This window comes from Hemitrygon akajei, chromosome 4 (genome assembly GCF_048418815.1).
Source record: "Hemitrygon akajei chromosome 4, sHemAka1.3, whole genome shotgun sequence".
Classification (NCBI taxonomy): Eukaryota; Metazoa; Chordata; class Chondrichthyes; order Myliobatiformes; family Dasyatidae; genus Hemitrygon; species Hemitrygon akajei.
In genome coordinates, this window is record NC_133127.1 from 143,208,426 (window position 1) to 143,226,694 (window position 18,269).

An 18,269-nucleotide genomic window follows, 5' to 3' on the forward strand; every position below is an offset into this window, starting at 1 on the left:
GTCTACGGTGGACACAATCTCATTATTACTCCGCACAGCTTTGGATCACCTGGACAATACAAATACCTATGTCAGGATGCCATTTGTTGACTACAGCTCAGCATTTAACACCATCAATCCTACAGTTCTGATCACAAAGTTCCAGAACCTGGGCCTCTCTACCTCCCACTGCAACTGGATACTTGACTTCCTAACCAGAAGATCACGATCTGTGCAGGTTAGAAATAATATCTCCTCCTCACTAACGATAACACTAGTGCACCTAAGGGGTGTGTGCTTAGCCCACTGCTCTACTCTCTCTACACCCATGAATGTGTGACTAGGCATAGCTCAAATGCCATCTATACATATGCTGACGATACAACAATTGTTGGCAGAATCTCAGATGGGGATGAGAGGCATACAGGTGCAAGATATACCAGCTAGATGAGTGGTGTCACAGCAACAACCTTGCATTTAACATCAGTAAGACCAAAGAGCTGATTGTGGACTTCAGAAAGAGTAAGACAAGCGAACACAAACCAGTCCTCGTAGAGGCCGGGATCAGAAGTGGAAAGAGTGAGCAATTTCTAGTTCCTGAGTGTAAATATCTCTGAAGACCTAACCTGGACCCAATATATTGATACAGCTATAAAGAAGGTAAGACGGTGGCTATATTTCATTAGGAGTTTGAGGTGATTTGGTATGTCACCAAAAACACTCATGAATTTCTACAGACGTACTGTGGAGCACATTCTAATCGGCTGCATCACTGCCTGATATGGGGAAAGCCACTGCACAGGATCAAAGCAAGCTGCAGAGAATTATAAAATTAGTCAGCTCCATAATGGATACTATCCTCCATAGTATCCAGGACATCTTCAAGTAGCAGTGCCTCTAAATGGCGACGTCCATCAGAAAGGACCCCCACCACCCAGGATATGCCTTGTTCTCATTGCTACCATCAGGAAGAAGGTACTGGAGCTTGAAGGCACACACTGAATGATCCAGAAACAGCTTCTTCCACTCTGCCATCTGTTTTCTGAATGGATAATGAACCCACTACTTTTCTATTTCTTTTTTTCCCGCACTATTAATTTTATATATATTTTTTTTGTTACTGTAATTCAGTTTTTTCTCTATTATTGTGGATTTCATTATACTGCTGACACAAAGTTAACAAATCTCACAGCATATGCTGGTGATATTAAATCTGAATCTGATTCTGATTCTCTGTTTGAAAAAAAAACTTACTTCCGACATACCCTCTATACTTATAATCACCTTAAAATTATGCTCCTTGTTTTAGCTATTTCCTCCCCGGGAAAAGGTCTCTGGTTGTCCACTCTACCTGTGCCTCTTAGCATCTTCTACACCTTGATCAAGTTTCCTTACATCTTCCTTTGCTCCAAGGAGAAAAGGCCTAGCTCACTCAACCTATTCTCATTAGATACGTTCTCTCATCCAGGCTGTGTCCTGCTAAATCACCTCTGCACCTTCCCTAAAATGTACACATCCTTCCTCTAGTGAGGTGACCAGAACTGATCACAATGTTCCAAGTATGGTCTAACTAGGGTTTAATATAGTTCTTGAACTCAGTCTCCCGGTTAATGATAGTCTGCCCACCATACACCTTCTTAACAACCCTTATCAACTAGCACAGCAACTTTGAGGGATCAATGGACATGAAACCCAAGATTCCTCTGCTCCTCCACATGGCTAAGAGTCCTCCCATTAACCTTGCATGCTGCCTTCAAATTTGACTTTCCAAAGTGAATCACTTCACACTTTTCTGGGTTGAACTCCATCTGCCACTTCTCAGTGCAGCTCTACATCCTGTCAATCTCCCATTATAACTTATGACAACTTTCTGCACTATGCACAGCACCACCAACCTTTGTATCATCTGCAAACATATGAACCCATCCTTCCACTTCCTCATCCAAGTCGTTTTTTAAAATCACAAATAGCAGGGGTCCCAGGGCAAATCTTTGAAATGCCACTGGTCACTGACCTCGAGACAAAATACATTCCATTTACAACCACCTTCAGTGGGGAAGGCAATTCCATGTCCACACTGTCACGTTTCCCAAGTCACAGTAGCAGTTTATATTGTGAATGTCACATCACTATAGCTTTGCTGGCGTGAAAATTAATTGTATAATTTCCTAAGATAAACGTGAATGCAGAAAAGAGAGAGTAACAGAATAATTACAGAACGTAAATCAGTGGAACATTCTGTGAGTGAGCGAGGGAGGAGTGAGTGAGTGACTGTAAGTGTGACGTCTTGATTTGAATGTACAGTTGTTACAGCAAATACTCAGATGTAATATAGGAATAAGAAGTACTCATTCTGAGGACATGCAAGAAACAGTGTCAGATTCTTTGAGATCTCTATCTGTCCATCTTGGCCTTGTTGCTATCTGCTATACTGCAATTCTGTTTTGGAGAAGTGTAGCGGCTTTATATCAATGGAAAATGTTAATGCTCTGTAGCGTTGATTGAAAAGGTTAAAGGTGCTATGATTCCTAGAATCTGAAAGCCTATCAATAAGCTGCTACCAGGTTTTTGAATTTGTAATGCACTGACCATGCTATGCTGGCTCTTGTAAATTCAGGGATGTGAAATGACTAATCACCGCTAAAGGAGAAAGTAGATTTATGAATCAACTTGAGTTTGTACATTTTGAAAATGTACAAAGTATTATTTTAGCAGTCCTCAGTGACTTAATTAGTGAATTGAGACAAAAGAGTAGAACTTTATTAGCAGTCATGGTATTTGCCGCACAAACTGAGATTGATTGAAAAATCCTACTTCTACAATCTGAGAGCAAGGTTGTGATTGGCCGTAGAGCAGTGACTGAAGTCCTGCAGACAACCAGAAATTGTGCAGATATGGCATTATCAGTGCCTATCATCATAAATGTGGCCTTGATGACTTCAGGGTTTTATTTTCAGTTTTGAATGAACAGAATCAATTTAATTGAATTTATTTGCGGCCGGATTGCAAGTACATGTATTGTCAGAACAGCACTCACAGAGTGGAAATACTGCCCAACTTCTGGCTTTCCATTAGAGAGACCAAGATAATGACCAACAACAAGGTGTTCCTAACCCAGCCAGTGTCAGAACGTAGGAACAATCCGAGAATGGAACACATCCAGTATAGAAATTTATTTGGAAGTAAAAGGAATATCTCAGAGAGAAAGGGAACTCTTTATCTCAATTGCCTGATGCCATAATCGTGGCTGCCACAAGGTTCACTGAAGGATTTAATTATACAGGAAAGCGCTGAAATTGAAGTGGTGTTTCAAAAGATCAGAAGGTCCATCTCAATACAAGCCCAAGTCCAAGACCTTCAGAATCTATTGTATTCTCTACAAATGACAATGTGGAGTCCATAGCTGAACAAGATTGCTAAACAGGAGCATACCTAGAAAGATTTATCTAACATACTATAGACTTAAATTGTTATGAGCAAAAGGATCATGTTGGCAAAAGTAACCAAGAAAATTGCCTAAAATGCACGTGACTATATCATTCTCAGCACTTCCTTGCCTGTCATTAAATTAAAAATACCTGTTGCATTTGTCCAATATAATGCCATATGATCAGCATCAAGCTGCTTTACTAAATTTCAATCAGGAATACATACATGGGGTGTTTGATAAGTTTGTGGCCTAATGTAAAAGAAGATGAGTTAAATCAACACGTACAAACAAGCTGGATGAACTCAGCAGGTCGGGCAGCATCCGTTGAAAGGAGCAGTCAACATTTTGGGCTGAGACCTTTCGTCAGAACACATAAGGGTCTCGGCCCAAAACATTGACTGCTCCTTTCAACGGATGCTGCTGAGTTTATCCAGCTTGTTTGTACATGTTGATTTGACCACAGCACCAGCAATGTACTTTGTGTTTACTAAGAAGATGAGTTATACAGCTCTCGTTACATGCACATGCAGGTCAACTCTTTGAGTGATTATGCAGAAAGTTTGAAGTTAATAACTATCGGGGTGATTGATGAGTTTGTGGCCTAAGGTAGTAAGGAGATGAATTATTAACTTCAAACTTTCCACATAATCACTTAGAGTTGACCTGCATGTGCATGTAAAGAGAGCTGTATAACTCATCTCCTACTACCTTAGGCCATGAACTTATCAATCACCGCTACTGTGGACACTTTCTGGAGGTCCAAGATCCGTATGCTCCATGACCGCTGGACTAAGTGTGTAAATGTAGGAGGGGACTATGTTGAAAAATAAATGTGCTAGATTTTCTAAAATTGACTCCTTCTACTTTAGGCCACAAACTTATCAATCACCCCTCGTAAAACAGAGGGATGATTAAGAGGAGAAGAACATTGGGGACTTGGAGAAGTCAGCAGGTGAATCCGTTTGGCATCCTATGACTGCCCCAGTGAAAGCAGAATGGTGAGGGAGAGTGTTTAGCAATGCAAACACATAAACAAAAAAACTAATTGTTTGATTTACTGCTACATTGTATCCTTTATTCACATAAAGTCATATAATTCCTAATTCATGAGGCTGTAAACATTCTAGATTCTAAAATTTGTCTGTCTCGCTCTTGAATTAGCCTCAGTTGAAAGCAGGATTCATACTTGAAGCTAAGAGGTCACTGCAGGAACCATTTCTTGTTCTCCCTGTCACCTGCTCATCCGTGCTTCTCTCCTGCTGTTGAAACAAGATTCATAGACACTAGAATGGTTAATCGGCCTTTTTGAGGTTTGATACCAATGCATATTGTTAACACTAACATTCAGAGCAGAGGTTTTTATATTGCAGCATCTGAGTGAATGCATGAATGAATATACCATGGTAGAGTCTCTATTTCCTAGCTGATTGATCAGTGCTGATTTGGTGTAGTTAACACAGACAGCAGTTTATGAAGATTAATTAGAAAGCAGTCATGGTAATCGCAGCAATCAAAACATTGCAAAAATATGCACAACAATAAATTGTGGTTCAAAACCACTCATCTTACTTTATACAGGAGTACTGGCCTCCCTCCCGCAAGATGGCTCCATGATCAAAGCTGTGGAAGATTCGGTATGCAACGGTGACTTAACATATGATGCACATAAATTAATAGAAGATTAGTTCCTCCATTACTTAATCCCTATTCAATCTTCTTTGGCTGCACAATCTATGACTGGCCTCTTATCACCTAGAACCAAAACAATGTCAGGTGTATGGACCAGTATCACCTTCAGTTCTGCTTCAGGCACTAACTATCCTCATTTGGAAATCTCTCACTGTGCCCAGGTCATTGCTCTGTCATTCACCTTAAGCCTTCTTCAGAACAAATTTGTGCGAGATCTTCAGAGGACATCACAAAAAGGAACAAAATCATCAGCTCAAAGTCAACATGGCACAGGCATTAAATTCTAGCAGGCCTGGGTAAGCCCTGGTCCCAAAACTAAATGTGTTTGAAAACTAAGATCCCAATTATAGGGGGTAATTGAATTACTGATAAGAATTTCAAACCAGATGTTAGAGAAAAAGAGCCTTATAATTTTGTCATTTGACCTAAAGGAAAAAACTAACAAAAAGCAGATAGCAGGAATAAGTAAACTGGTCGTCAGGAAAGTCCAAATCCAGAAGCTATGTGGCATTCATAACAGTCTATTTTACTTGCAACAGATTTAACCTTTAACTCTAAAATATATTTGTGCTTTTTAAAAAATTTGCCCAAGTATATAGAAATACATTAATTTCAGTTACTTCATAATAAAAATCCTACTTGCATATTAGTTTGGTACTGAAATAATTATTTTTCTTCGAAGCCCAGGTATACACTTATAATCACAAACATGAAAAACATCTGCAGATATTGAAACTCCAAAAGAACACACAAAATGCTGGAAGAACTCAGCAGGTTAGGCAGCATCTATGGAAAAAAGTAAGCAGTCGATGTTTTAGGCTGAGACCCTACTTCAGGACTGGAAAGGAAGGGGTGAAGTCAGAGTAGGAATGTGGGGGGGAGGAGAGGAAGAAGTACAAGGTGGCAGGTGATGGGTGAAGCTGGGAAAGGGGGAGGGGGTGAAGTTGATTGTACAAGAGATAAGAGGTTGGAGGAGGGGGCATCTGATAGGAGAGGATAGAAGATGATGGAAGAAAGGGAAGGGGGCAGGTAAGAGGATGAGGTGAGAGACGGAAACAGGAATGGGGAATGTTGATGGAGTGGGGGGGGTGGCTGACAGGGGGCAATTACCAGAAGTTTGAGAAATCGACATCCATGCCGTCAGGTTGGAGGCTACCCAGACGGAATATAAGGGGTTGCTGCTTCACCCCAAGTGTGGTCTCACCACAGCAGTAGAGGAGGCCATGGACTGACACATCGGAATGGGAAGTGGAATTGAAATGGGTGGCTACGGGGAGATCCCACTTTTTCTAGCGGACAGTGCTCAGCGAGCGGTCTCCCGATCTACGTTGGGTCTCACCAGTATACAGGAGGCCACACCGAAAGCACTGGAAACAGTAGACTCACAGGTGAAGTGTCACCACACCTGGCAGGACTGTTTGGGGCCCTGAATGGTAGTGAGGGAGGAGGTGTAGGGGCAGGTGTGGCACTGGTTCCGCTTGCATACACTTATAGTTATATTTTTATGGAATAGATTTATAGTAGAACACTGATTTAAAAACAAGTGCACTGTTTATCATAGATATAACAAAGGATTGAAAGCAGTCAATAAGAAACAGGTATAATGGATTATATGCTTTCTGATGATAAATAATGGATTTATCAGGGAAGAACTCTGTTATGAATGATTGCTGTCGTATTGTGTTAGATAACAAGTTGTAACATCTGCTGGCTGTTGTTGACTTTATTACGTTGCAAAAATAAGCAAATATTTGGTGTCTAGCTGCACTTGAGGAAAATAAAATTTAATGATGCTTTGGTAATAGGTATTCCAGCTGTAATCTTTTCCAGCTTGTTCCTTGTATAGTTGATAATGATATGCTACGGTATATATTGTTGGAAAACTCATTTATCATTTTAACAATAATCTCACAGATGGTTAAGTTGGCCTCAGACAGCTTGAAGTAATATTAATATTCAGAAAATATATCATCTGTTTTCTCCTTAAAAGTGCTGCCATAGTTCAGGTTAAAATGTAGATCCAATGTATCCTGAAATTCTGTAAATTTGAGTGCATATCCAGTTTCCAAAATTCAATTAATATTCTGTATTCATAATCCATCTTTCTTGTTGCGTTCAGCAGTTTGTCCTTCACTATGATGTCAATGATCCTGTACAAACAGGATTAGTTTCAGATCTTAACACCCGTGTGTTCAATTGCAAAAATACCCCGAGTGGTTTGAAACCCAAATGGAGATCACAGATTTTGATTCAAACATGGGCTTTAGCAATTTTAGTTTCCCAGGGCAGAGTGGACAGATAACATTTAAGCTAATTATTAAAACTTTTCAAAATTGACTATCCTTCTTAGGAGTGGTACTGATCTGTTTGTTCACTCCAAAATTTCCAGAATTATTTGTATGGCTGTGTTGTGACATCAAATATGTACAGTTGTTACTTAAAACCAAATTGTCTGGACTGTTTTTAGTGTTCTGCATTAGTATTCCCATTCTGACTTCTTGGAGGAAAATCTTAGATAACTGTCTTGTAAAATGTATTGCAATACCTTGCTATATGCAAGCTCTTGTGAAATGGTCTCGCTATGTTAATACAATGCTATTCCTTTATTCTTCTCAAGGATACATTAAATAATAAAGTCCTCTCACAATTAACTCTTAAGTTTGTTGTCAATAAATATGCAACATAATGAGAAAAGGTTGTAATTAAAATTCTGTTGGTGTTTCAACTGTAATTCAGTTACTAATGTAAAATGAAAAGCAGTGATAATTAAATGTCTTAGTACACTTCAAGCAAAGGGAGCTTTGAAAAAATCCTGTTACACCAGGGCAACATGAATGTATTTATTTCAAAGAAATATCAGCTTAAAAAAGATTCGATGACTGCAAATGTATCTTTCTTTCAGTGATACTAGTGATTCTGCTCATTAAACAACTAGAACAATTCTGATATTGTACACACTCTTGTACAGTGCTGAAGGAAATCAGCTATCAAATTCTACCCTTGTTCGACCTATTTTTCCTCTTCTGGTTAAAATGTGGACAATGACAGCAGTTATTTGTAAAGAATGAGAACAAAACAGTTATTGTCACAACAGCTTTAACATTTTCTATGTTGTATAATGTCTTTTATCATTATATCTCTTCTATATATCATTCAACTAGGAGTGCATGCAGTCCACTGAGAACCCCAGCAACAATTTCAGTGAATAGTACTCAGTGTGTACAACTTAATTCTCATGACAAAACCTTGGTGTCTGTCCAGGGTTTCTGCATTGTACACAGTGCAGAATCTCATAAGTGAATATGAAAACATGACTGTACGACTTGATATCTGGAATTCTGTAACTTGAGGATGGGTATAAAATGAAGATCCTCCAAGAGGACCACAATTTGTCGTAGGACTTGGAGGCTCGCGCGCCTCAATGATGCGGAGAGCCATGTTGGCTGGAGTCAGGGACTTGCGCTTTGACTCTTGGTAGGGTCACCCATGTCAAACAGGTCAGAGGGTAGAGGCCAGAGTAAGAGTGGTCCACCAGTCTTCTAGGTTGGGGGGTTCAGCTCAGGGTTAACAGCCCTGACTGGTTAAAAATATTGTTATGCAAACAGCAATGAAGAACCCTGCCATATCTGTGTGTGACATACAGAGATGGAGGAACTTCATTGCCCCCCAAAGCACCAACAGCTTAATGTGCAGATCAATCAATCAATAAAATCAAGATAAATCGCAAAGTGAATACTTTAGAGAAGGCATTGAAGGATAAACTTTAAATACAATGAAACAAGTCATTTTAGTAGAATGTCCACAGTCTTGGATTTCACACCTTGCAAAATGACATGCAATCACAAAGTGACAAAGTCATATGCATTCCCAAAGCAGCAAAAGCCTTTTCGAAGAGAACTGTGAAAGCATCTGGAGAATTTGTTCAGAGGTATTAGGTACAGTAAGTGAATGATTGACTATAGAACCATAGGTTCTCATTAATGCAAGAAGTGGTTTCAAATCAGAAATCTGACAGAAGAGGAAGGCAACCACATGTGGAAGTCACCTGTCATCAGCTGATCTCCCGTTGGCTTGAAAGCTGGCTGGGAGAAGAGGATGATGATCTGGTGGCCTGGAGTTAAGTGTAGGCACTGAGATCAGGCAGCTTAATTGTTGTCAGAAGGCTGTCCAGCAAACAGTGAGCCTCGGAAGGGGATGATGGACTTTGTTCAACTGAGGTTGTAGGAGACTGGACTGGGGTATGCTGGTTTTTAGATGATTTTGCCGATTAGTATAGTAGAGGCAAGGTTTGCACTTGGAAGGCTTAAGTACAGCACTCTAGAATGGAATCAATGGTTTGCATATAGTTTTATAACTAGTTTATTATAGTGCCATCTTAATGCTTTGTATGATTCACTAAATCAATTGAGACAATCGAAACTGATGGTTGGTATGTTAGCCATTAATGTATTAGGTACCATGTTTTATGTTATCTTCATAATTCATTTCTAATATTGGGATTGAATTTGTATTGTTTTGGTGACTCATTCCTGTGGTAGCATTTTGTTTACCTGTTAACTTCTTGGACCTATAATTATGAGTTTGTTTGTAAGATCACTTTGAGCCATATACATCATCTTATTTTCCATGCAACGAAGCATAACAAATAGTCAGTCGGGTAACTTGTTGGTGCTTCACCTGCTGGTGTACATCTGGAAGAGGAATGCATAGGTACCAGTAAGTGGATATGCTATTAGTAATTTCACCGACATTGGTCGAGTGTTTCATCATCTGGAGAGAAAGGAAGTTAAAAGCTGCATTTTTTAACATCACCAGCAAATGGTGAAGAGCCTGGCAAAATGATCTTTAATAACAGAAGAGTAAGTAGAGTGAAGTAGGACAATGGTTCTGAAAGAAACCACCCAAAATAAAGATGCTGAGCTGCAGAGTGCTGCGATTCAATATTATCCACAATTTGTTGCACAGAAGCAGGATATTTGAGTCCTGGTGAAGGGTCTTGGCCTGAAACATTGATGTTTACTCTTTTCCATTGATGCTGGCCTCCTGAGTTCCTTCAGCATTTGTGTGTGTCGCTTGGATTTCCAGCATCAGCAGATTTTTTCTTGTTTACATTTGGCCCTGTTGGCCTTTTGTAGTTTTTAGACACCACATGAGCCAGGTTCTATCTGTTTGTCCATCCATTCCCTTTCTCTCCTATCTCCTGTTCCAGCTTTCTCATCAACACATTTATGCTCATTGCTGCAGCCATTCCAAATTTTAAAAACTTTCACGTTCTGACTACTCATTGGGCAAAAAAGCCTTTTGAACTTATTGAAGCAAGTGAGTGTGATGTCATTATGTTCTGGTGATTTGGCATGGTGACAGTTCCACAGCTTAACTATTACACACAAATATGGTTGTTGAAATAGATTATTACTTCCTGCATCTGTATTTGTGCAGGTGCAACTTCTTGTCTTGTCTCTCTGTGCCTTTGAACAAATCTCACTGATTGTGTTGTAAGTTAAATAGCAAGTGGATTTATTCTGCATTATTATCTCTGCTTTTTTCCACATGACGTGTTCATATTTTCAGCAGTTTATGATATCAATATAATATTGTTTGCTCCTTGCATATAGAAATATTACTTCCTCTTGTAAAAATGTCAATTACATGGGGCATACTTACGATTTTTTAAAATTTGTTGCCAAGTATAGTGTGAATAGGTAGAAACCTTATTCAGCTGGAATTACTTGCATGGTATAACTTGAAATTTCAGAAGTTCTTGAACCCATGGAATAACTTCCATTATCTCTGGAGTATTTTATTAATACAGCATGAGCTGTTGAAATTTATTTACTTACTTATTTACTGAGCTACAGCACAGAATAGGCCCTTCCAGCCATCCGAGTCACGCCACCCAGCAGATTGCAATCTATCCCTAGCCTAATCAAGGGATGATTTACAATGACCAATTAACCTACCAAAGGTACGTCTTCGGACCATTGGAGCAAACCGGAGAACCTGGAGGAAACCCATGGGAGAACATACCAATCCTTTCAGGCAGTGGCAGGGAAGTCCTCGCAGTTGCCATTTGGGGTAGTGTTCTGGTCCCTTGAATTCTAGCAGACAAGAACACATCACATTTCTCTCCACATCGACGTCCAGGAAGATGAAAATCTGTGAGAGTAACTCCAGTATTTGTTTGAAAGTCTAAGTTGGCTAATAATAGAAGACATTTGACAGTCTGTGTTACCTGTCTAAATATCTGAAGTATCAATCATCTGTAGCCAAAATAGACCCATGTTGATTCAATTGAAGTTGCAGGAACTAATCTTTATGAAGATGAAGTAACATCCCAACTTTAGTATCCTGACAGAAATTTTGAATATAATGCATAAAAACATAAACATGCATTTTCAACAAAAAGAATTTATTTTGTCGCTCTGTAATATAGAAGCATGAGTTTACAACAATATTGTAATGATCAAATAATTAGAGTGGCCTTTAGTCTATTATAATATGTAACACTCACAAGCATGAGTGTATTGAAATTACAACAATGAAGCAGGCTGTATAACCCAACCTGTTAATATCAATGTTTCCACACCATGTGAAACTCCACCTTACTGTACATACTGTTTATTACAAATTACTATAATTTGCACATTCGGATGGAGACGTAACATAAAGATTTTTACTCCTCATGTATATGAAGAGCGTGAGAAATAAAGTAAATTCAATTCAATATATTTATTATAATATATAAATTATTTTTCTTTATTGTTATAACATGTTACAAAATTTATATAGTTATATTCATTAAAGTAAAAAAATTAAAAATATAATTAAGTACAAAAAGTAACCAAAAACTGTTACATTTCAATAAATGCAAAAATGTCTCCACCAATGTGACCTATAAATTGGAAAAATGTCAACCTTTGCTCTCCTTAACAAATTACTTTAGGACAGGCTTTCCATGATCAATGGTCATTTGTGTATGATGGAACAAAAATGCTGTTGCCATTTTATACCAGAAATGCTCTCTAGTCTGCCTATTTACTTCTTGTATACATAATGTTGATAAATCTCTGTGAAATTCTACAAATCTCTGTAACCTTCATGAGCCTCTGTGAATGCTTCTAGTTTTGGGAACGTGACACCCTAATGAGAATATATGACTTTTGCAATCCCATGAATTTCAAAGATGGACAACTAGAATTTCTACAAATGATGAGAGAAAACCAATTTTACACCAGGTGTGCAAGTATGTCATATTTTATTTACTGAATTCCACTTTGCCACAAAAAAATCAATTATTTTGTTAGAAATTGCTCAAAGGAGCATGATTTAAATACCTCCTTATCTGATGCGACGGGACTCGATTCTCAAATCGGTTAATTCAACCTCTCTTTGTCCTCGCCATTGCCTTTTACAGTTTAAGATTGTTCATAGAGCCCATATGTCAAAATCTAAATTATCTCGATTTTACCCTAACATCAGTCTGCTTTGTGATAAATGCAAAAGGGGCGAGGCCTCTCTCATTCATATGTACTGGTTTTGTCCTAGCTTGGAGAAATTTTGGAAAGATGTCTTCATAACGTTATCGTATATTCTGAATCACCACCTAGAACCTAACCCTTTAATTGCTTTGTTCGGTTTCTGGGGTGAGACAGATTTACGTCTGAGTTCGACTAAGTGTCGAATATTATATTTTGCCTCTCTCCTGGCTAGACGTTTAATCCTCCTTAGATGGAGAGATGTTGCCCCGCCCACGCATGCTCAATGGCTTAACGACATTATGGCCTGCTTAGACCTTGAAAAAATTCATTATTCAGTTCTTAATTCGGATTTAAAGTTCCATAAGGTCTGGGGACCTTTTATTGAGTACTTTCATAACCTTCCCCTTAACTAAGGTTTTTTTTCAGTCCCTTGCTTTCAGCTCCTTTTTTTTGGTAGTAGGCATTAATATCTTCTGTTGCTAAGTGTATTTACAGTTTTGGGGGTTTGATTGTCCTGATTTCTATTCCCTATATTGTGTTGTGGTTGGTCTGGAGTTGTTTTTTGTTGTTGTTGCGGGGCTTGGGGAGGATACTAATTTCACATGTCTTCTATTTGTGTGCTTTCTCAATTATCTTTCTTTGTATCATATTATTATTGTATGTTTATTTTTGCACTGTATCAATGTTCTTCATTTTGATCTGGGGGATTTTTATCTGTAGCTATGTAGAAAATGTATAAAAAAACTAATAAAAAAAAAGAAATTGCTCAAAGGAAATCCATAAGCATATCTTCACCTTTTGCCGTAGTATAAAATCTGCGGTGGAGAAATAGACACTTCAGCACAATGTTGTTCAGGGCATTAATGAAGTATATAGATGCACCATCAATCACTAAGGTGCAGTAAATTGGAGGCTTTTTAAAGTATATCAAATTAGCCCTCATTAATGCTATTATACTAAGTACATAACAGAAAGTTATTGATTTAAGTCAATTTGATCACACTAATTTCTCAGGGCTAGATACAAGTAAGAAAGAGGTTTCCTGCTATTCAAAGCAAGGTATTGGTAAAGTCTAAATTACATTTCTAAACTTTATGTATTACACAAAATGCTGGGGAGATCTCAGCAGGCCAGATAGCATCTATAGGAAGAAGCACTGTCGACATTTCGGAACGAGACTCTGCTTCCTATAGATGCTGCCTGGCCTGCTGTGTTCCACCAGCATTTTGTGTGTGTTGCTTGAATTTCCAGCATCTGCAGATTTCCTCGTGGATGTGTATCATATTGGATTTGGGGTATTCCCTGCCATCCCAGGAGAACTGTGTGATATGTCCTGTTGGTGTCACTTTTCTTTGAGAGTGATGTTCCTTGTGTAACCCTCCCACCAAGGCTCTTATGCAAACTTGACTCAGTAGCTGACTCTGCTAACAGCCACGTGACACAGCAGTGAAAAGGCCACGTTTAATAAACAATGTACATATAAATATATATATATGCACGCACACGCACACACACATACACATACATACAGTGACGGTATCATTTGGGGATTAACCAAACAGGAAAGTTGGAATGTTCTGATTAAGGAACATAGATTGTAGCTGTGTAAATGCTGTGTAAATACTGCTCCATCTAAAGTTATTATTGCCAGAAAATTAACAGATCGTACACGGCATAAAATTATAAAGAAATAAAAATTTACCAAACTTAGTTACAGAAAAAAATTAAAAGGGCCCATTACAGTTAAACCAGTCCAATGCCCACATAAACATTGGAGGTGCATCGACGACGTTGTCCCTCAGAAGTCGGTAAGGGTGTTCCTGAACCAGAAACCCTGAATCAGTAGTTCAGTGCGACATCGAGCTTACATCGCTGGAGATCAACTAGAGCTCAAGAAAAGCAGCTATGACCTGTGCAAAGTTATCAAGGCTGAAAAACAACAATATAGGGGGAAGATTGAGTCAAGATTCACAACATAGTAACAAACTATAGTCCTATTTAATTAGGTTGAGTCCGTAACTATTGTGCACCAGACATTCACAGTCTTTCTCATTGATTTTAGTCCTTTCTCATGAAGTAATTCTCTCCTTCACCCCTGGCAATTCTAGTTGTTCTGGCTGCAGGGTATTCATCATATTGCTTTAAGGATTTTGAGCGTGTTGGTGCCAATGGTCACTTTAACTGAACATTAATCTCCTGTCTCTGCAATAACCATTTGGCAATTATAGCCAGACTCAACTCACTTGCTGCTTGCTGCAAGTACTTTGTTATACTTAAATTCAGAATGAACTGATCCAAATTCAGTCAATTGCGTGACTACTGGTCATAGGCTTTTACACTTAGGAGAGATTAAGATGGTCAAAGTGACCAGTTGATAAAACTGAAGCGTTGTCAGTTATCTGAAATAAGAATCATTTCCTGGCATCCTCTCTCCTCAGAGATGCAGGAGGATGCCCTTTTCCAGTCACAAATCAATAATGATCAATTACACAGCTTGATGGTGTTCATTTAAGGGAGAGGTTATGATGTTTGGTCTTATGCTAATATACCTGCAAATAAATGCAATGTAGCTTCACCTTGGCAAAGTTGTCATTGTTGAGCAGACTGTGGCACACAATTGTACTCCTAGAAAAGTCACTGTGTCTGACTACCTTGAGGGATTGTTTATCTAAAATTATTGCTGAGGCAGGGAGGGGAGTATTTGGGAGAAATTTCATAGAGACAGACAGCATGGAAACAAGGCTCTGCGGGCATCAGCCATCAGATACACATTTACAACCATTCTTCACTGTCTCTATTGTTTTTAATGCACACCGCTATTCAATTGGGTATTTACTGAGGCATTTTACAATGGCTAAGCAGCCGACCAATATCTATCTTTGGGACGTGTCAGGAAACTAATGCACCTGGAACAAGCCCAGTCATAGGGAAAGTGTGCTGACACCACATAGCACCAGAGGTAGAGATCAAGCCTGGGTCACGGCAAATCTCTGGCTTGTTTTCTAGTGGGAGGGTGGAAAGATTTATTCAAACAAGCTTTCTTTGCCACAGGAAAGAAGTTAAGACACAAATGAATGAAATTGTTCAGCTAAAATATTGGCCAAAACCAAATAAAAATACTTGTTATAGGCTTTTAATTTCCATGCCCTAAAATAAGTCAATAATAGTAACATGAATCTTCTTTATGGGTAGCCTGGATAGGTTGTATGACTGGTTAAATACCCTCTAAAACTAGGAGACACAGTCTCAGGATACAGGGTAAGACATTTAGAATTAAAGTACAGAGAATGTTCTTCACCCAGAAAGTGATGAAGTGTGGAGTTCTCCAACACAGAAGACAGTGGAGGGGAATTGAAAAGGACAGATAGGGTAAGTGCAAGTAGGCTTTTTACACTGAGGATGAGTGAGACAACATCCAGAGGTCAGGGGTTAAGGGTGAAAAGTGAAAAGCTTAAGGGATGCATGAGGGGAAGCTTCTTCAGTCAGAGGGTCATGAGAGTGTGGAAAGAGCTACCACAGCAAATGGTGCATGTAAGCTCGATTCCAACATATAAGTTTGGATAGGAACATGGATGTGAGGGGTATGGAGGGCTATGGTCCCAGTTCAGGATGATGGGAGTAGGCAGTTTAAATGGTTCAGCATGGACCAGATGGGCTGAAGAGCCTGTTCCTGTGCTGTACGTGACTTTACTATGGTTAGACCTGGCAGCCCCTCTGAAGATTCATATTCATTCTTTTTTTTTCTTTCCATTCTATTTATTCTCATCAAAGTCTTAAGTCTGTAATGATGTATGGTAAATTATCTATTCAGTTTCTTTAATTGGATCTTTTTGGGTATCATTTAGTCTTTATTATGTTTCTTCAGCAAATTTGTTCTCAACTAGCTGAGCTGAAATGGCTTGTTTCTAGAGCACACTGACCATACTTTGTGGCGTGTAACCAGAACATGCAAAGTCCCAATCAGGCACAATGTTCAGTTTCAATTTCTACTCCTCTTCATTCCATCTTACGTTTTTCACTTCATTTAAAACTGGCCAATATAATTGTTACATTAAAAAATCAACAAAAGACAAATAATTCAAGATGTTTAGGACTGTCTAGAGATTAGTGAAGGTGGGAAAGCATATTCATAGTACTGGGTTGTATTGTTTCGTAACATTTCCTCTACCTTTCATTTCTCAGACCTGGAAGAAGCGTTGGTTCATTCTCCGGAGTGGACGGATGAGCGGTGACCCTGATGTCCTGGAGTACTACAAAAATGACCATTCCAAAAAGCCAATCCGGGTGATAGACCTTCACTTCTGTGAGCAGGTCGACGCAGGGCTGACATTCAAAAAGAAAGAGTTCCAAGACAGCTTTGTGTTTGATATCAAAACAATCGATCGTACGTTTTATCTGGTGGCGGAGACGGAGGAGGAAATGAACAAGTGGGTCCGATCCATTTGCCAAATCTGTGGCTTTAATCAATCAGATGAGAACACAGGTAAATGAAATACGCAATATTATCTGGCACATGAAGTGCAGTTACTATATGAAATAATTTCTTGGAATGAGTAAATTAGCTCCAAAGAAATGCAAAATTATTTACTATTGTTAGAAATGTATAGTTTGTCATTAATTTCTGGGAAGGAATTATTACACACTCAATTTCAACTCTAAGAAAAGTAATTTCATTTGAAATACACAAGTACAATTAACTAAAGTTATTGGTGGAAGTATTACGTTTACTGAAATCTGAAGCAAAAATGGATACATATTGCAAACATTTTGGTGCCTTGGCTTCTGAAGGAAAGACAACATTTTGAAATGAAATATCAAAAATTCAACAGCAAAACAGCTGAAGAAAATCAGTAAATTGGTAGAAAATAATGAGTGGACCATTGAGCATTTTGTTTACCTATGTGATGTGGATATGTATCCAACTTCTTATTCCAGACCTTAGAGGCTTTGTCCCTAATCATTCCAAACTAGTACTCTCTAGAGAGAAGTCTGAAACTCGAAATTGAACACAGTTAATGAAAACAAGTTCATTTCCAATTTTGAAGCCCTTTGATGAGTGCAAAATTGGCCCTTTTCTCTTTTGAACTTTGTGCTGACTTTTCCTTGCCAGAAGCTGGAGGCCCAGTAAGAGGAAACGGAGAAACACTGTAGCTCTATATTTTAACATTTTATGAAGCATTTACATTGTAATGCATTGAATTGCTAAGTTGTACTAACGGCATTGCTTTCCAATGATTCCTGTACAGACATTTCTCTCTTGCTAGCATTATCATAAGCTGTTTGTCTTCAGAGTGACTTTTGGCTACCAGCTCTGCCAGTAGCTGAAGTTGTCATGTCCACCATCCAGAAATATAATATTTCATTTGCTGGCTTAGCAGAACATTCTCATCACAAGCATGAAGTGGTGTCAGTAATTAAATAGCTGTGAACAGAAATAGTAGATATGAAATTATTCAGGTTTTTCTATTGCTTTAGAAATTTCCCACCATATGAAATCCTCACTTCAATTATATACTGTCTGTAACATTGTAAAGCATCTCAAGATGCTTCTTAGAATGTTATCAATCAAATTTAACACTAGATAACAATACATAATGAGACAAAGACTTATCCTTGGCTCCACAGGGTGGTATCTGTATGTTGGACTCTGCTTCTAAAATTCAGTTCCATTGATATAATGGAATGGAATTTCC

The 18,269-nt window shown here is 38.6% G+C and overlaps 1 protein-coding gene across 4 annotated transcripts in view; it reads left to right on the forward strand.

Moving 5' to 3' along the window:
- Positions 1-18,269, forward strand: part of gab2 (GRB2-associated binding protein 2) — a 293,558-nt gene that overhangs the window by 162,788 nt on the left and 112,501 nt on the right. For all 4 annotated transcript variants that reach the window (XM_073043461.1, XM_073043462.1, XM_073043463.1 and 1 more), the window contains exon 2: positions 16,759-17,059. In XM_073043461.1, coding sequence (XP_072899562.1) covers positions 16,759-17,059 — 301 coding nt within the window. The remainder of the gene's footprint in view (positions 1-16,758; positions 17,060-18,269) is intronic.